Source organism: Dunckerocampus dactyliophorus, chromosome 5 (assembly GCF_027744805.1).
Source record: "Dunckerocampus dactyliophorus isolate RoL2022-P2 chromosome 5, RoL_Ddac_1.1, whole genome shotgun sequence".
In the NCBI taxonomy this organism is placed as follows: domain Eukaryota; kingdom Metazoa; phylum Chordata; class Actinopteri; order Syngnathiformes; family Syngnathidae; genus Dunckerocampus; species Dunckerocampus dactyliophorus.
Window position 1 is genome coordinate 25618486 of NC_072823.1, and position 23675 is coordinate 25642160.

Sequence of the window (23675 nt, forward strand, 5' to 3'; positions counted from 1 at the left end):
AGACAGTATTTGGTAATACAGTAAACCCTTGCTATATCGCAATTCCAATATTGCTCCCTCGCAGTTTTTCCAAATAATAATAAATTCATTAATGATGGCTCTTTTGTGGTTGACTATGCCCTATTATTAGTCAAAAAATATTGAAAGACAAGTTATTTGCAGTATTCACTGGGCATCAGTAATGTAATGAGACATGATGTTCCCTTTCACATTGCAAGCGGACTGACTATTGAGCTAGCATGCCATGGCTGAAAAAATCGAGTGAAATCGAGTTTTCGAGTGAAAAAATAGTTCTCCTCTCATTCCGTTTGGAAGTGGTAGGATCCTTAGTCCTCCTTCCCCACTCCATTTGAAACACTTGCTTGAGTTTAGAATAAGTAAATTGGTGAGGCTAACTAGTTAGCTCGCTAGCTTGCTATGCTAGTGCCAGCCGTCTGTTTTTTGTCCCTGTAGTGATCCCGTAGCCTGAGCAATGTGAACTAAGGCTAATAGGAGTGTAAAAGTGACTGTTGGGGTGTTATTTCATGTCTACAGGGCTCTAATAATGTATTTAGAAAGTCATAAACAGGTTTTATATGCGCTAACTAAAACTATTATAAATATATTATAATATTTATTGACGTAGAATCCTATATCGTGAAAGTTCATTTCACACGGTCGAGTCTGGAACCGCGATAAACGAGGGATTACGGTATAACACTTCACAGCCTCTGTGTCCACACTGAGCAGGGGGAGGGGCGGGGTTAAACACGCTGTGGTGTTCTTAGAGCTGATTCGTTCGTAACAAATTTGCATGAAGAGATTTGACCTATTTTGACCTAATTTAGCTATCGAGATGGGACTTTGTATTTGTATTTCATAACATAACATTATATTATAATATATTTGTAGCTGTTCATTGAGGTTTGAATAAATCCATTTAAATAATAAACATTTGATATACATTAGTAATTAATTTTACACAGTACACATCATTTGGTAATAAATTAATTTAAGACAACAACAAAAACCCGAGGAGCCACTTGGGAGCCGAAAGAGCCCGATCTTTTTAGTGAGGCGAGCCAAAAGAACCAGCTCTCTAAAAAGGGCTGAAATTCCCATCGCTACTCTGTTAAACATTAAAGCTACACACACACAAAACAGCCTGTTCCAAGTTGGCAAATCACTTCCAAAACACTTTTGTGAGACTGCACCTGATAGAAAATACTGTAACATGGGGCCTTTAATATTTCATGATTGCATGTACAGTATATATCAGTTTGTACCCAGCTTGACCTCAGGCACTGGCAAGGAAGGAGCATCTCCCTCACCCTCATCCTTTCCTCCATCCCTCCCTCTTTCCCTTCCCTCCCTCCTCTTTTCCAGCATCTAAATGTGTGGTTGCGTTTGAATAAAGCTTCTTTCTGCTCTCCTACACAGGCAGGAGCCAGAGGCCCCCACAGTCACTGGCACCGGGAGCTTGCAGAGCATCAACGGTACGTTTGCCACTCAATACCGGGAAGTAGGGTTTTTTTGGTACAGGTAAAGGAGCACTGACTTGATTTAAAAGTGTAATGTCGTTTGAATGAGCAGATAGGTCTTAAAATGTGAGTAGATTGATGGCTTTGGCTTCTAGAATTTGGGCTATTGTGCTCTTTTTTTTGCATGAAACGGTTGTTTAATTGTAGTTTAAACACACGGAAATCGATTGTCAAAGTGGTGAAATGGTTCAGTGTCATGTGGAGATGGTCATGTGGTTGGTTTAACTTGGCTAATTGACATTAATAAGGTTTTATGAACACTTGAGGTGGCTACACAGTTGATGCCAAATTCGTATGTTTTCCAATCAGTAGCTGGTTTGCTTGACGTCAGTATTCAACGCAAACGTTCATGGCGCCTTGACTTTTTTTTTTTTAAGACATCTGACTGAAAACTGAAAACTTTGTGCGCGAAGCACCTTAGCAGTCTTGCAATGTTTCTCAATGGAGGCGAGGTCCCGTTGCTATGGCGACATCGGGCTCCTTGGCTTCCTTTTGTGAATTCCAATTCGGGGATTTGAGGACTGAAAAGGACTTCTTGGGGCAAAGGGCTCCTAAATGGACACTAATATTGTTAACGAGTACTGTATTGTAACTGTGGTGTGTTTTGCGTGCATGACTACATACAGTACAGTATATGTGACCAGGTGATGCACCTTTAACCACCTGTGTGTCTTTCTCCTCCACGCCTGTTCCACTGTACAAGAGTGTGTGTGTTCTCAAGCATGAGACTTACAGTATGTCACACACACACACACACACACACACACACACATACACATGCATTTCCTATAGCATCATACGTGCGCTGCCACACATCCACCTGGCTGATCTGTGAGTGTTGCTCTATGTGCGTCCATATCAATGTCCACTCTGTTCTGTCGCTCTAGACGGTTTGCGGAGGGTGGGGGCGGTTGGTGGGGGCAGTGGGTTTGAGGCGGTGGGGGTGCGTCCCCTCTCTGGATGCACTCCCTGTGTTTACCTTGGCAGGCTCGCACCCCTCCCAAAAAGCCCTGCCCCTGTCCGTAGGCTGGAACAAACCAAGGCCTCATTGGCCGTCACCTCGGCCGAGAGCGGAACATACCACAGTGACCAGAGAGGAGAGCAGCCCCCGCCCCACCACTCAATGAATGAACACACTGTAGGGAGAAGCTTCATAGTTAGTATACCTTTAGAGCAGTATTCTTCTTGAAGAGCTAACATGGTTTCAACGATGTATTTTTGTCTCCATTGTCGAAGATTTTTCTTTGGTTGGTCGTTTTTCTGCAGTACATCTTTGAGCCACACGAGAGCGCTCAAGGCTTCTCGATAGTTACTTTCAGCAATCATAGTCCTAAAGTACGAAGGAGTATTAGGGCCATTTTTTTTTTTTAATCTGAGATTTTGAGAATAAAGTTGTGAATTTACGAGAACAAAGACATAAATTTATATTACCAGAATATTACCAGAATACCCCGCCTCTCGCCCGAAGTCAGCCGGGATAGGCTCCAGCATACCCGTGACCCTAATGAGGATAAGCAGCATAGAAGATGGATGGATGGATATTACCAGAATGAAGCTGCACATTTACCAGAATAAAGTCGTACATTTATGACAAAAAATGTTATGTTACAGGCATTGTCTAAGACAGCTATGAAAAGGGGGGGACTTATGTGACCTTTGGCCTTGGGCATGTGGAGGGGGCGGGGTAAGGAAGGTGGAAATGAGACGGGCTGGACATGCTAATCTGTTTGTGCTCAACTGCTCTGTTTTGCTGCCACGTTGTAAACAAAAGCTGGCCTGAAGAAAGAGGAAAGCTTCCATCATTCCTGAAGAGCTATGCTCTATTTTCCTTCCGACACATGACATGATGACGCGTAATATTACCACTTTATTCCCGTAAACTTTTGGCTTTTTTCTAGTAATATTATGACTTTCTTTCTCGTACATTTACGACTTTTTTCTTGTAAATTTATGACTTTATTTACGGAAATTTACAACTATTTTCTCGTAAATGTACAACTTTTTTTCTTGGAAATTTACGACTTTATTCTCATAAATCTACGACTTTATTCTCGAAATCCCAGATTTGTTTTTCAATGTGGCACTAACACTCTGTCGTACTAAAGAATAGGGAGTACAGTGGAAATGTTCTGAGGAAAAAAAACGCAATGGTACAAGAATAACGTTGCAATAGTGCAAAAATAAGGTTCATAATTTTGTGAGGGAAAAGTCTCAACCTTATAAAGTTGTAATGTTACAAAAAGAAATGTGTAATTTTGTTGGGAAAAGACTCGCAAAGTTAGAAGAATAAAGTCGTAATCACAAGAACAAAGATTTTAATTTTAATTTTGTGAGAAACAGCAAAGTTATGAGGATAAAGTTGCAACTTTCTGAGGGAAAAATGCGCAACGTTATACAAATGAAATCTGACTTTCATGAGATTTTGCTGAAAAACAACACAAAATTATGAGAATAATTGTAATTGCAAAGTTACAAGGAATAAATTGCAATTACAAGAATGGAGTCATAATTTTGCAACTACAAAGTTCTAATTTCGTGAGGAAAAAAGTGGAGAATAATGTTGGAAGGTTACAGGACTAAAGTCCAGTGAAGTGAGCGAAAAATGATGCAAATTTGTAAGAATAGCATCATAATTTTGCAACAATAAAGTTAGAAAAATTTGGAAAAAAGCCACAAAATCAGACAATCAAGTCATAATGTTACATGAACAAAGTCAGACTTTTGTGAGGAGAAAAAACACAACATTATGAGAATAATGTCACATATTTAGAAGTTACAAGTTGTAATTTTGCGAGGAAAAAAGTCAAGAATAATGTTGGAAGGTAATGGGAGTAAAATCCAGTGACGTGGGGAGGGAAAAAAGATGCAAATTTATGAGGAAATAACTGTAACTTTGCAACAATAAATTCTGAACAATTTTGTGATGAAAAAAGTTTCAAAATTAGAGAATAAAGCTGCAATGTTCTATGAACAAAGCCGTAATTTTGTGAGGAGAAACGTTTCAACGTTAGAGTTGCTACACGACACGACAATGTTGATTGTGGGATGTCGTTATTTGGTTTAAACGAACCCAGCTTGGATTCCAAAATGCGAAAAGGAGTCCATTTCTTTTTCAGCCTAACAAGCCATTTAGGCCAAGTAGCACGCGGGTGTTGACTTTGTGTTTATTATTGGAGCGAGCTCTTTGCTTTTCTTGTGTACTCCTCACCGTTTCCATCTCCAACTGGGGGGGGGGAGAAGTTTCACTGTGCCTTGTTGGCAAGTATTTTTAGGATAACTGAAAACATGGTAATAGGCTCTAAAAGATTTTTTTAAACCTCTCAAACAAAGAAAAAGGCAGTCTGTGGAAAGTTGCCCCTAAAAATAAGGAGAGGACAACATCAGGTCAGCTGTTGCACACGACGTCATTGGTCAACAGTTTTTTTGGACTCTCTATGCTCACTGGTGGTGTTTCCAAGCTAACGTTCCCTCCCTGATGGCAAATATTGCTCCTACTGTGTTCCCACTCATGACGGTGTTAACGGCTTACACGCTGACACAACTTCATCCTTTTTATTGCTGCGTCACTTTGACTGGTTTTCCAGCAGACTGCCCTCCTGTGGTCACAGTCTGTCACTGCGAGCTCAGCGAGGGGGCGTGTCCTCCAGCACAAAGAGACTTCAGTAGTGAACTATTCCGCACGTCAGCGTTGTGGAACGTTGAGATAAAATAAGCCATGCGGTAATCACGGCTCCCCTGATGTGGTTTGGAGTCAGTGAATGCAGCATTGAATGATGACTACGGATGTTTGTATACGTTTGGCTAAATGGCTATTCAGAGAAGAAAGAACATATACATACATACATACATACATACATACATACATATAGTCCTGCCGCCATGCTAACAACTGTATATCATGTTTTCTCAGTGCCTTATAAGATACAGCATGCATATATTGTTATATTTCTATTAATTTATTTCTCTATTACAGATTTTTCCCCATTTACACTTATAAAAGTATATTAGTATATTTTCTTTTTTATAAGTATATTTTAGTTTTATAGAAATTTTGTTTTGACTGATTGATTTTCGTATTAACTAGTTTATGTTTTATTTTGGGTGAACAAACAACATTCTAGTAGTAGAAAGTCACCCTGCATAATTAAACAGATTACATAACATAAAATTTAGGTACAAGTGCAAGTAGAACAGACTACATTAAATTGTAATAAATAAATAAAAATCATATTTAGATAAATATTGATGTACATTGATGTATATTTTATTCATTCATTGATGTCATTTATTTATTGCCTATTACCCATTTTTCCTATTTACAGTGGTGTGGAAAAGTGTTTGCTCCCTTCCTGAGTTCTTATTTTTTGTCACATTTTAATGTTTCAGATCGCCAAACACATTTAAATATTAATCAATGACAACACAATTGAACACAAAATTCAGTTTTGAAATGAAACTTTTTATTATTAAGGGGGAAAAATATCCCAAACTACATGGCTCTGTGTGAAAAAGTGATTGCCCCCTGGTTAAAACATAATTTAACTGAGAATAATTGAGAGCTATCAGTCTGGAAATGGTTATAAAGCCATTTCTAAAGCTTTGGGAGACCAGCGAACCACAGTGGGAGCCATTGTTCACAAATGGCGAAAACATGGAACAGTGGTGAACCTTCCCAGGAGTGACCAGCCAAACAAAATGACCCCAAGAGCGCAGCGACGACTCATCCAAGAGGTCACAAAAGACCCCACAACAACATCCAAAGAACTGCAGGCCTCACTTGCCTCAGCTAAGGTCAGTGTTCATGACGCCACCATAAGAAAAGACACTGGGCAAGAAGACCAAGACCAGAACCACTGCTGAACAAAAAGAACATTAAGGCTTGTCTCAATTGTGCCAGAAAACATCTTGATGACTCCCCAAGACCTCTGGGAAAATACTCTGTGGTCTGACAAGACATAAGTTGAACTTCTTGGAAGGTGTGTGTCCCATTACATCTGACGTAAAAATAATGCTGCATTTCGGAAAAAGAACATCATACCAACAGTAAAATATGGTGGTGGTAGTGTGATGGTCTGGGCTGTTTTGCTGCTTCAGGAGCTGGAAGACTTGCTGTGATAAATGGAACCATGAATTCTGCTGTCTACCAATTCTGCTGTTTCAGGGGCAATCATTTTTTCACGCAGGGCCATGTAGGTTTGGATTTTTTTTTCCCGCCCTTAATAATAAAAAGTTTCATTTAAAAACTGCATTTTGTGATCAGTTGTGTTGTCATTGACCAATATGAATTTTTTTAAATGATCTGAAACATTTAAGTGTGACAAACTCTGTATACTGACCACATATACAATGAGGCACACAATTATTTGTACAGTGACACATTTATTTAGATTTTCAACCTAATGTCCAAATACCTCTGATCCCCTGCAAATAGGGGTCATCGGCAAAAAATGGCTGTAATTCCTGAATGATGATTCCTATTTTTTTAATGAATGCTGTTAAATTAAAGCGACAAATTTACACTTTGATCACATATTCACTGTTTTACTTTACATCCACTGAGGTGGTGTATAGAGGCAAAACAATAAAATCCAGCTGGATGTGTTCCTTATTCCTCTGTAAATTACTATTGCTGACTTTGAGTAACACATGTTTCTGTACTTACTTGTAGACATAATTCAGCCAAACACTCAAAAACCTTTTGACCAGTCTCCCTTTTAATGGTGTGACAAAAATCTGTAAATCCATTCAAGCTGACTGAATCATATGTCCCCCTCTTATTTGGGGCAAGAAATTTCCTGTGCTCGGCCACAGAGAGTCATTCTTTCAGTTATTCTTTAGCGAGGGTCTGCATGAAATTAGAGATGTCATAAAACTGAGTGAATGTGAAGCACATCCTGAATAAAAGGACACATAAATGTATACACAAGGAGAAGACTCACTCATTCATTTTATATTTGTACAGTTGAACATTGACAGACACTTTAAATAATTAATTATAATTGTTTATAATTGTGCAGGGTTTTATCTTTATGAATGTTTTTATACAGGTTTTATCATGCTCTTTTAATATCTTTTAGGTAAAGATGACCTCGCTGCTTCTGCTGTGTACGTCTTTGCCCTTCATCTTGGCAACAGCATCATTTCAACACCAGGATGGTACATCAAATATATACCTACTGACAAAAATAATGTTACTCTTAATAATAACTGGTAAAAAATGTTTAATGCCGTCAAACAAATTAAACGTGACCTTTCCTTCTGTCAGACAAGGACGGCACGTTGCGTGTCAGCATCCCACTGGAGATGCCACTCCGCCCCCTGCTGGGCGGCAAGGTAGTGGTGCCCTGCTACTTCCAGGACAACACCGTCAGCGACCCCGGTGCCCCGACGATTGCCCCACTCTCTCACCGCATCAAATGGACCTTTGTCATCAAGGAGAAAGTCAGCACCATCTTGGTGGCATCGGAGGGCAAAGTTCACGTGGAGACGGAGTATCTGGACAGGGTCACGATGGTCAACTACCCGCTAGTGCCCACTGATGCCAGCCTGGAGGTAACAGAGCTGAGGTCCAAAGACTCAGGCACCTACCGCTGCGAGGTGATGCAAGGGATCCAGGACAACTATGACACGGTGGACATCCAGGTTCAGGGTATGCCATCCCAGCTTGTAGCTTTACATTTTAGCTACGAATCAAGGTCCAAACTGTACCAAACACAACAATATTCCTTCTCAAGTCATGTCTGTCTGACTGACAGGTATTGTGTTTCACTACCGCGCCATCACCACCCGGTACACTCTCACCTTTGAGAAAGCCAAGGCTGCTTGTATCCAAAATAGCGCCATCATTGCCACCCCAGCCCAACTGCAGGCGGCCTACGATGATGGATACCACCAGTGTGATGCCGGATGGCTGTCTGATCAGACTGTCAGGTAGTATTCATGAACTTGTTCTAGTCTACCAAGCACTTGTGGCTTCTTAAATACCTGCAAAAGACAGTAACTGCACTGGAAGCTCCTCTTCCAAGTTCAGGTACTGACTCCCCTGTGTCTTTTGTACTTTATAGATACCCCATCCATGAGCCTCGGGAGGAATGCTACGGAGACAAGGAAAACTTCCCCGGCGTGAGAACTTATGGTGTGAGAGACGTCAATGAGACTTATGATGTCTACTGTTTCGCAGAAAAGATGGCAGGTACGTTTACTGACAAGATGCACACCACTTAACCCTGTAGAATACTATGGTTTAACACCAACTGCGATTCTCCTCCCAGGCAGAGTCTTCTACTCGATGTCAGTAGAGAAGTTCACGTTCTATGAAGCCGGCGACCAGTGCACCAAGCTGGGCGCCAGGCTTGCCACCACCGGAGAGCTTTATCTGGCCTGGAAGGGCGGCATGGATGTGTGCAACGCCGGTTGGCTGGGTGACAGGAGTGTACGCTACCCCATTAACATTGCCAGGCCTCAGTGTGGAGGGGGGCTTCTGGGAGTCAGAACAGTGTACCTGTTCCCCAACCAAACAGGATACCCCTTCCTGGATTCTCGTTACGATGCTATCTGCTTCCAAGGTGCGTGCTTAACTTTTGATGGGCACGTGACAGGTATGTGATTGCCATTGCCTGTGAGCCGAACTATGTGGGAAAGGAAATGGAAAAGAATGCAATCTTTTCACATCAACAGGTAGTGACGACGAAGGTGCAGTTCCTGGAAGAACCACTCCTTTCCCAGACATCATCAGCATAACCCCAGCCACTAGACTTTATCCAGGCATCACACCCATGCCTGGGGGTCAGGAAATAAAGCATGGAGGTGTGGACATTCTCACCCCACAGCCTGTCGCTCCTCCATTCACAGACGCTGCCATGGCGCCGACTGGTAAAATCTTCTAAACTATTCAAAAAACCCTGGAGGACTATCAATCATGACCATAACATTGCAGCCAGAGAGTCCTTAAATATCATTTTTGCTTTCTTCACCCAAAGGTGTTGTGTTCCACTACCGACCAATTACTGGTCGGTATACTTTGACCTTTCTCGAGGCCCAGCAAGCCTGCAAGAGCATTGGGGCAGTCATTGCCAGCCCCCAGCAGCTGCAGGCAGCCTTTGAGAAAGGCCTGCACCAGTGTGACGCTGGATGGCTCGGTGACCAGACTGTCAGGTGAGTTCAGGGCAGGTTTACTACTCAGAATTTAAAAGCAGAGGTGTTATTAACAACCTACAAATCCTCTGTTAGGTATCCCATCGTATCACCACGAGATAACTGTGCCGGTAACCTTCTGCACCTTCCGGGAGTCAGATCATACGGCCTGAGGCCAGACTCCGAGCGCTACGATGTGTTTTGTTATGTGGAACGTCTCCAAGGTCAGGACCCATTCATGCCTGTGTTGTCAATACCAAATTAACGTTTTAGTAATTCAGTTTAACTCTTCAATGCTCTCAACCAAGGTGAGGTCTTCTTCACCAGCGACTATGACAGCTTCTCCTATGAGGAAGCCGTGCAGCACTGTGAGAACCTCAACACCACACTGGCCACGACTGGACAGCTGTTTGCCGCCTGGAACCAAGGCCTTGATAAGTGCCGTCCAGGCTGGCTGATGGACCGCAGCGTCCGCTATCCCATCACAACCGCTAGATCTCACTGCGGGGGCGGGCAGGTGGGCGTGCACATCATCTACGCTTTCCCCAATCAGACAGGCTTTCCTGATGAGCATTCACGCTATGATGCCTACTGTTTCAAAGGTAGGAAATAGTTAGTTCTGTGGTCAAGTTAACATGAATTACCCCAACTTCACTAATATGTCCTTGGATTCTGTGTTGTACAGCTGAAAAACCATTGGTTGACACTGATAATGAGACCATTTATGACTTGTTACTGACGACGGATGTTATCAACAAGACAACAGTTGCAGTTGATCACTCCACTCCTACTAGTAAGAGACTTGTAGACCTTGTGTCTAAACATATTTGTTCTTTTAGTCAGTCTTAAGGTTGTTTATGTGGCCCTTTGTTGTTTTCGTCTTCTAGTCAAACCTACCGGTGACTACAATGACACCGAAACAAGTCTAAATGTTACTGACATAGAAGAGATTATTCAGAAGACAAACACCACAACACAACTAACTGCTCCTACTGGTAAGACAAATGGAATCAACAGCATGGATATAAATTGGGTCTTGAACGTGTATTTAACGTAATTTCAAATTAAAAGTCACTAATGTATCTTTGTTTGCATCTTGACCTACAGTTCCTGTTGATGGTTCTGGCTTTGGTTCTGGCCTCGGATCAGGCGATCATTCAGCCAGTGGTGATCTCTCAGGGGAGTCCAGCACCACCAGCGGGAGCGGAGCCTCCGGTTCAGGAGTGGACATCACTTTCAGTGGGCACACGGACATCGTGTCAGGAGATCATTCTGCTTCTGGTGATCCACATGAAGCAGAGGGTGGAAGTGCAATTATCTTCACCTCAGGAGAACAGTCCAGTGCATCAGGATCTGGATCTGGCTTTGTTACATTGGGATCTGGATCTGGCTTTGTTGCATCAGGATCTGGATCTGGCTTCATTGCATCAGGAGCTGGATCTGGCTTTGTTGCATCAGGAGCTGGATCTGGCTTCATCGCATCAGGATCAGGTTCAGCCAGTGGCAGTGGAGACATGAGCGGCAGTGGCGGTGACATACTGATCAACATACTGGATGGAAAAGAGGAAGAGCTGTTGAACCCAACTCTCACTGAGCAAGAGTTGGGAAGCGGTATCTTGTGGACTTTGGGAATGTCTGGATCGGGAAGTATGTCTGGATCGGGAAGTCTGTCTGGATCAGGAGACATTTATGGGTCCGCTGATATGTATGGATCAGGAGCTATGTCTGGATCAGGAGGGATGTCCGGATCAGGAGCAATGTCCGGATCAGGAGGCATGTCCGGATCAGGAGGCATGTCCGGGTCAGACATCAGTGGATTCCCTAGTATCTCCTTTATAGACAGCAGTGCCATTGACCAAACAGTCCTGCCTTCAGGAGAGCAGGAGTTGTCTGGATATCATCCCTTTGCATCAGGCTTCCCCAGTGGCTTTCCAAGTGGTTTTCCATCTAGTGCTTCCGGCAGCGGTTCTGCCTCTGGCCAACCTTTTCAGACGGATGGTGACATAATCTTTTTAACAGAAGATGGGATAAAGGAGGTTACTATTGCTCCATCGGAACACCATCAAGAAGAAGGACGGGGTGTAGTAGAAATAAGTGGCCACGGAAGTGGTTCTGGAATCCACATTGATAGCTCAGGCAGTGAGATACCGTCAACTGCTGGACTTTCCATAGCTCTCCCTCCTGGATCTACCATGACCTACCCAGACTACACTGGTCAATCAGGGCATGGTGCAGAGGCTGAGGAGACAAGAATCATCATTGTAACCCCAGATCCTACTAACATCAGTCCAACAACGGTTCCATCAGTTTCACTGGCAACCCCTGCTGTGGTGGAACAGCCAGAAGTTGAAGAGGGTATGTGGATTGAGGCTAGTTTAAGTATAAACACCCCAGATACTCTATCTTCAGAGTTTTCAAAGCCAAAATTTTTCTTTTGTGCAGCTGTGCATGGTTGTCCCGAGGGCTGGTTGGAATTCATGGGAAGCTGTTACCTCCACTTCGCGGACAGGCACACCTGGTCGGAAGCTGAGCAGCGTTGCCAGGAGCTCAATGCCCACCTGGTCAGCGTGACATCTGAGGAGGAGCAGAAGTTTCTCAACTGTGAGTTATACTGTTTCATAAGACAATTTGTTGGTCTTATACTGGATCACCGTGGCGGAGTGGTTGGCGTTAGGGCCTCATAGCAAAAAGGTTTAGATTGAAATCTTGATCAAACAACATGTTTTATCAGAATAAATCGCCTCATAAACGAACCAAACCTGTCAAGTGAAGTCTCTGCAGGTACTCCGCTGTCTTCCTCAACCCGAAAACTGATACATCCATTGACATCTGTAAATCGACCACAGGTGCTAATGTGAGCGGTTGTCCAGGGCGTACCTAAGGAAGTGTAGAAAGGGGATAAAAAGTATAGGGGTAGAAACAAGCCTCACACGGTCTCAAGGTTATATCTTACATATATCTCTCTCTGTGGTCCACAGCCAAAGGTCAGGACTACGAGTGGATCGGTCTCAACGACAAAGACGTTCAGAATGAGTTCCACTGGACAGACGGCAGTCCTCTGGTGAGTTGGATGAATAGATTGCATGATTTGTGAGTCTTCACGGATGTTAACGTTTGCCTCCTTTACAACTGCAATTGTACAATTTACAATTTGTAACATCCCTAGACGTACGAGAACTGGAGGCCCAACCAACCTGATAACTACTTTAACTCCGGCGAGGACTGCGTGGTAATGATCGGACACGAGGAAGGCCAATGGAATGACGTGCCCTGCAACTACTACCTTCCCTTCTCCTGCAAGACTCAGCCTGGTAAGAACTAACCCCGCTCAGCATGACTCCTTGGACAGTCTGACAGTTAGCAAAACTACTTTCCAAATGAATATCTTATTTTATCCTCCCTTCCAGTGAGCTGCGGAGCGCCACCTGAGGTGGAGCACGGCGCACCGATGGGCGTCACGCGAGAACGCTACCCCGTCAACTCCAAAGTGCGCTACCAGTGTCAGGCGGGCTACACGCAGCGCCACCTGCCTGTCATACGCTGCACGGAGAGCGGGGAGTGGGAGAAGCCACAAGTCAAATGTACAGAAAGTGAGTTTGACAAATTTTCACCAGTGAAACGTTGTTGCAATGTGTTAATGACATTTGTGGTGCTCCCTATGGGTTGTGGTCAAAATACGTTTGATTACATGATATATTTAAAGTTTTATAATCATTACACGGGTAGTCAATGACTCATGAACAATTAGTTAGAATTCGAATCCTTTTTGTTGATGTTGTGTAGCCGCATGATGTCGTCATTATGCGTATGACATTATCAGCGTGCTCTTCCCTCTTCCCTCCAACAGGTGGCGCCAACAGCAACAGGCTACACAAAAGGTCCGTGAGGAGCAGCAAAAGTAAAGCAGTGAGCAGGCGACAGCAGCACAGGAAGACGCTCTGAGTGGGACTGTAAAGCACAAATGAGAGTCATAAAAAGGACCCCTGAATGGACACCAATGCTAATGCCCGACCAAAAATGATAGCATCTCCCCGTCCCTTTTCCTCCACTGTAAATACAAACAGGAAAGCACATTTAGATGTTATTTATAGAGTCTAATTTATAGATGTGATCCATGCACAAGTACTACAAGAGAAATAGGATTTATTTTTAAAAAAAGCAAGCAGCCAATATGGAAGTGTTATTGAAAGCAGGTGAATCCTTGAATCGTGTGAGCCTACTTTATTTCTAGATCTGTGTTTGTGTTTGTTCTCTAGTGACGACTGTGATTCTCGATTTCAGTTCTCTCATCTCGTACAGGTTTTTATTACATAATAATAATAAGACGCTTGTTTTTCATTCCACTGCTTTTGTGAGTACAAATTAGTATTCCTTTTGAACAAACGACTCTAAAGTAGACACTGAAAAGAGTTTACAAGTTTGCGTGTAGCGTTACGTTCACTGACGACTCATAACGTGTTTTCAACATTAAAAAATGTTCTTTGATGTTTACAAAAACATGAAGGTCAAGTTATGTAGGTCAAGACTCAAAGTTTCTTTCACATTTACAAAAGGATTCGTCACTGTTTACCAAAAAATGTACCCTTCTTTAACACGAAATTTTCATTTCATGTCTAGGAAAACGTTATATTCGTTGAAGACTCGAAATTGACTTCACTGTTTCCGTATGTTAGGTTAATCAAAACTCGAAATTGTGTTTGATGTTCCCAAAAATGTACTTTAGGTTCGTCAAAGACTCAAAATTGTTTTCTATGTTTACCAAAACATGTACATTAAGCTTCTGTGACACCGACGTACGTTCGGTTGTTTGAAAGCTCTAAATTGTCGTCAATGTTTACCAAAAGATGTACCCTTTGTTAACACCCAATTTTATATGATGTTTAGAAAACCCGTACGTTGCATTCATTGAAGACTCTAAATTGACTTCACTGTTTTTGTACGTTACCGTCATCGAAAACTTTAAATAGTGTTAGGTGTTCCCAAAAATGTTCATCAAAGACTCAAAATTGTCTTTGACATTTCGGAATAAACGTACGTTAGTTTAACTGAAGACTCAAAATTGTCTTCAGTGTTGATGTACGTTGGTTCATTGAACACTCAAAATTGTGTTCAAATTTTCCAAAAACTTAATTTAGGTTCATCAAAGACTCAAAATAGTCTTTGATGTTTCTGATTAAGCATACGTTAGTACGCTCTCTGAATTGTCTTCATTGTCAAAAATTGTCTTTGATGTTTCCAAAAACACATACATTTGTTTAGTGTCAACACTCAAAATTGTGTCAACACTCAAGTTGTTTACGTAAGGACATGTTTGGTTCTTTGCTTTGTCACGGGAGTTTTGTTGACAACTTGAGTGTTGACATATGATTGAAGACTCCACTCTCATGTAGTCCGGGATCATGTTTGAGTACTAAAATATGCAACTCAACAAACTCTTAAGGGCACACACACTGCAATAATAAGTCTATTTATCTGCGTTAGTCTGTGAATGAATAAATATATACGTTAAAATAGTTACTGTTAGCTGAGACCCATCGCTGGCTTCACGCATGGGGCTCTCTGTAAATATTTGACACTACAAACGTGTGTGAACAGCAGGATCTGTCAGTAACTTACAGCAAGCATGCCGTTTATTTAACCCTGAATCATCCTGAGTAGTTTAGTTGAACAAAGTAGAGCAAAAAAAATGATGTTTTTAGTCGACAAAGCCAGTTACGGGGTGGGGGTCCATGCTATTGGATGAATTTGAGAGAGAAGTGGTCAACAGTGTTGGTTTTTGGTGTTTTAAATGTGTCCCTATTTCCATAAGACAGCAAAAATATCAGGCCCGACGTAACCACACACACACACACTTATACACACAGCCCAAAGCAGGCAAAATATTGTAAATGTAAACAGATAAAATGATAACGTGAACTTTTGCTTGGTTGATGTTGTCACAGTGTAAAGTAGCTCAGTAAAAATGTATTTAAAGCGTTTTATCGAGGGAAGAAACAGAACGTGAAGTTGTATGAGACTTTAAGGAAATACATCGAGTAAAATCACAAAAACAAAAATAACACAAGCACAATAAAACACAGGTGATAAAAATTAAATGCGAGGAGAAACTGTCGTTTCTGTTTCCATCCATGACCCTGACGTGAGCCAACAGTGTGCTGTACTGTGCTGCACCAAATAAAACCTGGAACCAACCATGTGTTTGTGTCCGATCATTGTCCAAAGTGTGCTTACAAGTCAAGAGGAAGCTGACTTTGCTAGAAACAAGCTGTATATTTTCAAGAAAGAATAGTATGTTTTTCAAGAAAACAGTCGAAACATTTTCTTTTTTTTTTGCCTTGAAAAAACATGGCTGTTTTCCTAAAACAAACTTGATTTTTGTCTGGAGGGTATACCACGTAGTGTATATTTTTTTCCACAGAAAGCATACTTTTTTCCTTAAATATAAATTACTTGTTTTCTAGAAAAAAAAACAATTTCCATAAGACATTTTTTGTTTTTTTTCTGGGAAATCGCTATAAATATAAATATATATATATATATATGTATATATATATATACTAAGTCCACAACTAATGAACACAATTGGTTCCAGACGACCGTTCTTATGTCGAATTGTACTTAAGTAGGGGAAAAGGTAATATTACCAATGATATAGGTACTACATGTACGTGTATACATATACAGTATATGTGTATGTATGTAAATATGAGTTTGGATGCAGTAGTAATATTAAACGAGGATAATTAATGAAAAAACAATAATAAAAATGATATAATAATACATAATGATAAATGTTATTTACCTTTGAAGAGGAGTGGTCGAGCATACGTCGTTGTGGTGGAGGAGGAGATATTGAAAAAAAGGACAAATCGTCGTGGTTAGACTCTTCTAAAAGAGGTATTGTTCTGTGGGTGGTGTAGAATTAAGCAGGCCTATTAACTCTTCATAAACTTTAATCACACGCTCTGTCCGGGTTGTATTATACAACTACAATGTAGCTTTCTCTCTCCTCCCTTCCTCCTCTTCCTCTTGTTCTACCGCTGTTGGTCCCATTAGTAGTGTCACAGTGCCCTCTGCTGGTCAAGCATGTAGCAGTATAAATATGGCCTTTATAAGGCAAAACACATGAAAATATAGACTAGTCGGCTTGTGTTCGCATGTCGGATGTTCTTTAGTAGGGGACTTAGTGTTTTCTTGGAAAACAAAACAAAACAATACAAAAACAAAACCAAAAGATTTTTTTTTTCTTTTCCAATATACTTTTTTCCCCCAATATTTTTTCTGGAAAAGCTATGACTTTTCTTACTAATACAGCGTCCTTTTCTTGAAAATATGACACTTTTGTATGCCTTTTCTCAAATTTCTTTTTAAATGCAACTTTTTCCAAAAAGTATATCTATTCTTGAAAATATTGTTTGTTTTCTTAAAAAAAAAAAAACTTGAAAAATATATGAAAATATATGAAATATATGGCTTAAAAAAACAAACATTTATACAGTTCTGTCTGGAAAATATACACGTTTTCTCCAAAATGATCTAATTTTTTCTTCTGTATAAAATATACTGCTTTTTTCCAAAAAGTATACTGTTTCCCTCAACATTAAAAGTGCCTTTAATGTTTTTGACATCGTAATTATGGATAGGCTTGTGTCATAATCCTTCCTGTCGTCTCTCCCTGTCCTTTCTCTGGTAACAGCTGCATTGCCAACTTAAATTTTTCATTGGAAAAAAAACAAACCAAAACGTACATAAACAGCAGCAATTTTAATGACTTGTATAAAATGATTTTAAAAAATGCACGAAGATACATTACATATACTATGCAGTGTATAAAAAAAAGTAAAAGATGCATGCGTCGTGGCATTGGACACATAAACAAGGACAATGGCATACAATGTTGACAGGAGCCCTTTGGAGACGTACACTTAGTTATGTACAACTGTAATACTGACATAAAGCCCTAGTTTGCAGTACAGCGCTACAGCAATGTCCCTTCTCACTTCAGGAAGTGGAAAAAGTCCATTTTGCCCTGCTGTGGTCTAATTCCCTTTTCCAGCACATGGCACCCGGCTCTACTCACTACTGGTACTAATACTAGTACTATTTCTTATACTTGCTATTTCTTGCGAACGTTTGAGGATGGAAACAAATGCTAACATTAGCTTACCCTGTTGCTGTGCAGTATTAAACTCCACAGTCTCCATTTTGCCGCAGCGCTCCGCTTGGGTGCTGTCTCCTCACGGATAAAATGTCCTCTTCCATTGTTGTTATTTGTTAGCATGCCTGCTTCTGGGTTTTCACGGCTTCAAATAAGTATTTTAATGTGGACTAGCCCAAAGCGAGTTGAGTCAAGTCAAGCTGGTACCGTGCAGTGGAAAAGGGGCGTTACTGAGTGGTCACAGTTAGTTGTGGGTGGATGAGGAGAGCAATGGACCCAGTAAAGCCCATTTGCCAGCAGGCTAAAGCTAATGCTAACTGAGCCTCTACCGATAACAGAAGACACCAAACTTCTGGTGCTGTGGGGGGAACCCAAAGCTCCGCACCCCAGGTTCCGGTGGTCCGCAGTTAGCCCGGGCCTTGGTGATGGGGTAGCGGACGCTGCCGTCGGCCAGCCACCCGGCGTCACAGCGGTCCAATCCTGTGAGCCTCCAGGCGGCGTACAGCTGGCCCACTTTGGCCACACGACTGGAGGCTCTGGCGCATGCCTGGACCGCTTCTGTAAAGTTGAGCTTGGACGGGTTCTGCAGGAAGTAGACTGTCCCTGCAGCAAGAGAACATCAATCAAACAATCAAATATGAACTGTACAATCCAGAAGCAAACAAGGCAGAAGCAAATATTTTTTATATATAAAATTATTTTTATACTATACTAATATAAACTGTATAATCAATATTTTGTTTTTGCAAAAATACATATTTTCTTGTAAATTGTAAAAAAAACCCCCATGAAATAAAAGTGCTCTCCTGTGAGATAAAAAATAAACAATACTGACCTTTGACGGAGGCGGAGAAGCAGAAGGCATCAAAGCGGTGCAGGAGGCGGTGGCGTGGACCGTAGCTGCGCAGGCCGGGCGCCAAGTCCGAGCCCCCGCATCCGTCGCGTGGCGCCGTGATGGGATACTGCACGGTGCCGTCGGCCAGCCAGCCGGCGTTGCACCAGTCCAGGCCCTCGTCCCACGCTGTGAACAGCTGCTCAAAAGTGGCCAGCGCGGCGTCCTGGTCCTGGCACGCCCGCTGTGCCTCCAGGAAGTTGAACTGGTAGCGTCCTTTGTCGGAGAAGTAGGGAAACACCACACCTGTGCAGGAAATCATATTAGTGGCAGTGTGGTTACGGTTATGGTTTATTTCGAACATGCATACAGTTTACATTGAATGCTTCATGTTGCAATTCACAATTCCACATGTCCGAAGAGGAGCAGGAAGCAGCCTACCTCCTCTCCGTATCACATGCATTGCTAATACATACTGTACTGTATACTGTATGTACTTTTTAATCAAGAAAACACTTCATGTCGCCTTTAGTGTTGTACTGCGAGTGTCATTCAGTGTAGATACATGAGTTCCTCATTGTTGAGCAGGCCCTTGCAACGATGATATCAAAATCAATGTTATTGAATGCAATCCTTCTATCCTTCTTCTTTGTGGGTTGTAATCCTCCATTTTCCTTGTTGTCATGGCAATACGATCTTTAATATGTATCCAGATCGTTGATATTTTTGACAACAAGTGCTCTTGCTTCCCCTGGACCTCCATTTAGCTTGACGTAGATTTTACTGTTGGTGATCCAAGTGCAGCAAGGCAGCATTGTCCTTCCATAGTATCGATAGTATCACCCTGTAGAACCTTGATATCATTGCATCACGCTCTTTTCTTCCATAGGGGTTTTAACCTCCTTAAGAGCAGCACACGAGGCAGCTTCCATAGGGTTTATAGCCTCCTTATGGCAGCATTGTCTTCCAATAATCCTTTAATATCATCCTGTAGAACCTTGATATCACTGCATTCTGCTCTGTTTTCTTCCATAGGGGTTTTAGCCTCCTTAAGAGCAGCGCACGAGGCAGCTTCCATAGGGTTTATAGGGTTAATACGATCTTTAATATGTATCCAGATCGTTGATATTTTTGACAACAAGCACTTTTGCTTCCCCTGGACCTCCATTTAGCTTGACGTGGATTTTACTGTTGGTGCTCCAAGTGCAGCACAATCCTTTAATATCATCCTGCAGAACCTTGATATCATTACATAATGCTCTGTTTTCTTTTATAGGGTTTTTAACCTCCGTTAGAGAAACGCACAAAGGCCGCGTTTTCATCTTGCAACTCCTTGAGTTCTTCTCTTAGTGCTTTGGTATCCTTGCTCAGCGCTCTATTTTATTCCATAAGGTTTATGACATCATAACGGACCCCCGCGATCATTTGGATGAGGTTTTTGCTCTTACATTGCATCTGTGATTGCAGACGCACAAAATCTAGCCTCGTTTTTGACGATTCTTGCTGTGTTTGTGATTGCAGACACCTCATTGCTCGCACAGTTTGTAATGCAGCTAATGAAATAATAAGCACAGTTTTTTTAAGTCCTGATAGAGGGCTTTAATTTGACATATGACTCAATGTGCTTTGTTGCAATTGAATTTTTCATCTTGTTACATGCGAACTTTGACCTAAGTGATCTCCTCAAGGACAAGGTCAATCACCACCAAATTTGAATCATCTTCTTTACGGCCAACGACTTTGGAGACAATCGGATGGAAACTGCCAAATAAAAAATGCTTTTTGTGTTTGCCACATTTGACATTGCTGTGACTTTGACCTTTGACCCATGCTTTTATGCTTTGATCTGTGAAACCCTCTGAAATAAAACAACTTAGGTGGTGAATATTAAGTGTTTTAGTGCACATTTGGGAGTGAAAAGCAAGTCTGACAGACAAACAAACGGTCAGTGACCAGTTAGTTGCTAAGTCCCGCCCGTGTTTTCTTGATGGCGGCCATATTTTCGAACAAATCTTGCTCGAATTTTACACACTGCTTGTTAGTGCCCTAAAAAGCGTGTGCCAAGTTTGGTGGTGATTCGGCTAAACACCCTAAAGTTATAGTGGGTGTTTTGTAGAGAGCACTGAGCTGTGTGAGAAATTTCAAGTTGACCTCTGGGGAGCAAATTTGGGGGTTTAATGACAACGCCACCACGTGGTGTGTTTGTCAGAAAAATAATAGCACAGGCAACACAGCTGGGGTGTCGTGCTTTGACAAATTTTCAGCCTTTTCTGTGCAGCGGTTCAGGAGTAGAAGAGTTACATGTGAAAAAATTAGAACCTTGGTGGAGGCAGAAAGAGTTACGTAATCGAACCCACCTCGCAGCTCCAGCTCCACGGTGATGCTCTCGTCCTCCAGGCCGTCAATCACCTCACATCGGTATCGGCCCGTGTCGTTGAGGCGCAGCTCGTTGATGACCAGCGACATGTCGCCCGGCGCCGAGCGTCGCAGGCGCACACGGCCCCGGAAGCTGCCATAACTGCGGTGACGGTTACCCATGGCAACCATCACCTCCGTCTCCATGGTGAAGGCGGCGGCGACGGGCGGGGCAGCGGGTGCAGCGGCGGCGGCGTGGGCGGGCAACCATGACCACTTGACCCGTGTCCTGCGGGGGGCGCTGAGCTCAGGCTCGTAGTGGAAGTGGCACGGGAGCGTGACGCTGCTCCCCCTGGTGGCTGACACTGATGGCTGCGGGGACTCCACATGCAGACGCACACCGTTGAAGTAGACTTGAAGACATCAGAGAATGGCTTATTTCACCGAGCCCCTCTATTTCAAGGTGTGTAAAACAACAGATCTGCACCCACACGTTTTACCAATTTGGTCCCATTTGACTCTAATATTTTTGTGATTATACCTGTACTGTAACTTTACTTGTAAATACTTCATGAATACCTAATACATCTAAGCCCACCATACCCACCACTTGACAGATGATGGCTTTGAAAAGATAATTTAAAAAAAAGAAAAAACACAGGCTTTGCTACACATCTTAAAGCCCGGAGCTCTGCCAACTCTGATGTTGAAGCTATAAGTTTGATCATTTTGTTTTCAGTAAATAGGCTAACCTAGCATGACGTTGCCGTTGTTATGTTTGCACTGCTCACATAGCTGTGCTAGTTTTGCTAACGTCTTCTGTTGCATGGATATACGGCATCTATTATGTTGAAGTCCGAAAGTGTGTAAAAAGTGGGTAAACTACACAATAGCACTTCTTGGAGACCCACACTATCCGAGACAGGCGTGGACAAACACAGCCCATTAGCGTTAAAGCTACACACACACACACACACACAAGATGGTGTGTTCCCATTAGGTATTATTAAATTCCAGAATCAAAGCTAGAGTTTGGACAACACACTTCCAATACACTCTGGCGGGACACTTATTCATTCAATACTGGTGAAAAATTCAATATGGAACCTATTAAAAAAAACAGTATGAAATAGGACCCACTCTCTCCATTGCCGTTGCCATTGCTGACGTCATGGTAGTAGAATCCATTGTTGTATTCAGGCATCCTGCACCACGAGGCAGGTAGTAATTGTAGGAGCAGGCAGGCGGCCAACAGGGGGCGCAGGAGACCAAGCATGACGCTTCAAGAAAAGCATAAAACAAATATAAGGCTTATTTATTCACGCGTTAGTAAAAAAAAAAAAAACACGTTGTTTACAGCACTGTACATAAATTAAAGCATTTAAATGATTGTCCAAGCACGCGCAAGCATAAACTAAGCACTAAAAAACATCAAACTTGACAAAATGACTGTTAAATGAAAGTAAAATAAGAAAGACAAAAATAAAGCTTTTACTTCGTCTCCTGGTGTTACGTCATATAATTTTCTTCTTGAAAAGTTCCCGAAAGAAAACCCTTTACCGATGTCGTCCTTGCAACTTTTACATGCGCACAAATCTGCTGCTATTAAGATTGAAATGTATTTTTTTTTCTTCACTTCAACATTTAATTCAAGCTACACCCAATTTAAAATACACACACACACACATATATATATATATATATATATATATATATTTATAAGCAATTCCAGTAATGAACTCACCAGCTTGAGAGGATGTGGGAAGACTCGCTGACAGTCACTGTGTATGTGTGTGTTTGTGTGTGTTGAATTCATTTCCTCCTCCTCCTCCACTGGGCGGTGACGTCACTACGGCAGGCTCCTCACTGAGACCTGTGACGTCACTAATATAGCAGTATTACTACTGTTTATGCATGTAGATTCAATTGCTTTTATATACAAATATATATATATATATAGATATAATGAGTTTGAAAATCTTTTTTTTAAACCGGGGAAAACTAAAACTGCATCTTTTTCAAAAAATGTATTTCGTATATAAACTAGTTTCCCAAAAAAAAGTAAAAAAAAACAACAAAAAAAACGTCTATTTTTTCTGTTCAGGAATGCAAGTAAATAAATACTTTTTAATAAATTTTGTGGCTTACTTTTAATTAAATAATTTAATATATTTAAAATAGAATTTAAAGCAATTTTGTGGGTTAATTTGTAATAATTTAACAAATATTTTTACAAGGAATTTTGTGGATAATTTTAAAATAAATACTTTTAGTACATTTGTAAGGAATTTTGTGGTTAAATACTTTCACATCTTATTTTTTTAAATGTGCATTACTCCTTTCTTATTTTGTAAAGCGTGCATTCATGAATATTATTTTTGCATGCAAAATCAAATTTTGGCTAAAGCGCTTTCACATACTGGTGTGTTAACATTACAGAACTGTTCATTTAAGGCAGCTATTGCATAAATCTTACATTGTCTGGCTGTCTAATACGTCAGTTAAATATCCGCTTTTGTACATGTCTACATACATTTGTATTCATTTATTGTTTTATATTTATTTCAAGAAGTGTACCAACATTCTGATAATAATAATAAAAAACTATGCATCAATGAAATATATTCCATTCCCAAGTGAGCCTTTTTGTTTTAAAGACAGTTTAGACAGTGCAGGT

The 23675-nt window shown here is 41.5% G+C and overlaps 2 protein-coding genes across 2 annotated transcripts; one reads left to right on the forward strand and one right to left on the reverse strand.

The window, feature by feature from the left end:
* Positions 1 to 1385: 1385 nt before the first annotated feature.
* On the forward strand, positions 1386 to 15832 carry acanb (aggrecan b). Its single transcript, XM_054777808.1, has 18 exons — positions 1386 to 1475; positions 7598 to 7676; positions 7786 to 8169; positions 8276 to 8450; positions 8585 to 8712; positions 8792 to 9085; positions 9198 to 9392; positions 9500 to 9674; positions 9750 to 9877; positions 9962 to 10255; positions 10339 to 10446; positions 10541 to 10648; positions 10761 to 12008; positions 12096 to 12254; positions 12632 to 12714; positions 12820 to 12964; positions 13061 to 13243; positions 13501 to 15832. The coding sequence occupies exons 2-18, from the start codon at positions 7604 to 7606 to the stop codon at positions 13593 to 13595; spliced, it is 3975 nt and encodes a 1324-aa protein (XP_054633783.1). The 5' UTR covers positions 1386 to 1475; positions 7598 to 7603; the 3' UTR covers positions 13596 to 15832.
* Positions 15833 to 17398: 1566 nt separating this feature from the next.
* Positions 17399 to 22781, reverse strand: hapln3 (hyaluronan and proteoglycan link protein 3). The gene is made up of 5 exons (XM_054776632.1): positions 22743 to 22781; positions 22139 to 22278; positions 21001 to 21411; positions 18647 to 18949; positions 17399 to 18414 (listed from the first exon to the last, which is right to left on the reverse strand). The coding sequence occupies exons 2-5, from the start codon at positions 22272 to 22274 to the stop codon at positions 18137 to 18139; spliced, it is 1128 nt and encodes a 375-aa protein (XP_054632607.1). The 5' UTR covers positions 22275 to 22278; positions 22743 to 22781; the 3' UTR covers positions 17399 to 18136.
* Positions 22782 to 23675: the final 894 nt, after the last annotated feature.

What these genes read in the sequence shown, in the direction of transcription:
- acanb (XM_054777808.1), top strand. Translation starts at nt 7,604, where the DNA reads ATGACCTCGCTGCTTCTGCTGTGTACGTCTTTGCCCTTCATCTTGGCA. An exon ending in CGCTGCCATGGCGCCGACTG is followed by an intron (nt 9,393 to 9,499) that starts GTAAAATCTTCT and finishes CTTCACCCAAAG; the next exon opens with GTGTTGTGTTCCACTACCGA. An exon ending in GGAGCAGAAGTTTCTCAACT is followed by an intron (nt 12,255 to 12,631) that starts GTGAGTTATACT and finishes TGTGGTCCACAG; the next exon opens with CCAAAGGTCAGGACTACGAG.
- hapln3 (XM_054776632.1), bottom strand. Translation starts at nt 22,274, where the DNA reads ATGCTTGGTCTCCTGCGCCCCCTGTTGGCCGCCTGCCTGCTCCTACAA. An exon ending in TGGCAACGGCAATGGAGAGA is followed by an intron (nt 21,412 to 22,138) that starts GTGGGTCCTATT and finishes GATGTCTTCAAG; the next exon opens with TCTACTTCAACGGTGTGCGT. An exon ending in CTTCTCCGCCTCCGTCAAAG is followed by an intron (nt 18,415 to 18,646) that starts GTCAGTATTGTT and finishes CTCTTGCTGCAG; the next exon opens with GGACAGTCTACTTCCTGCAG.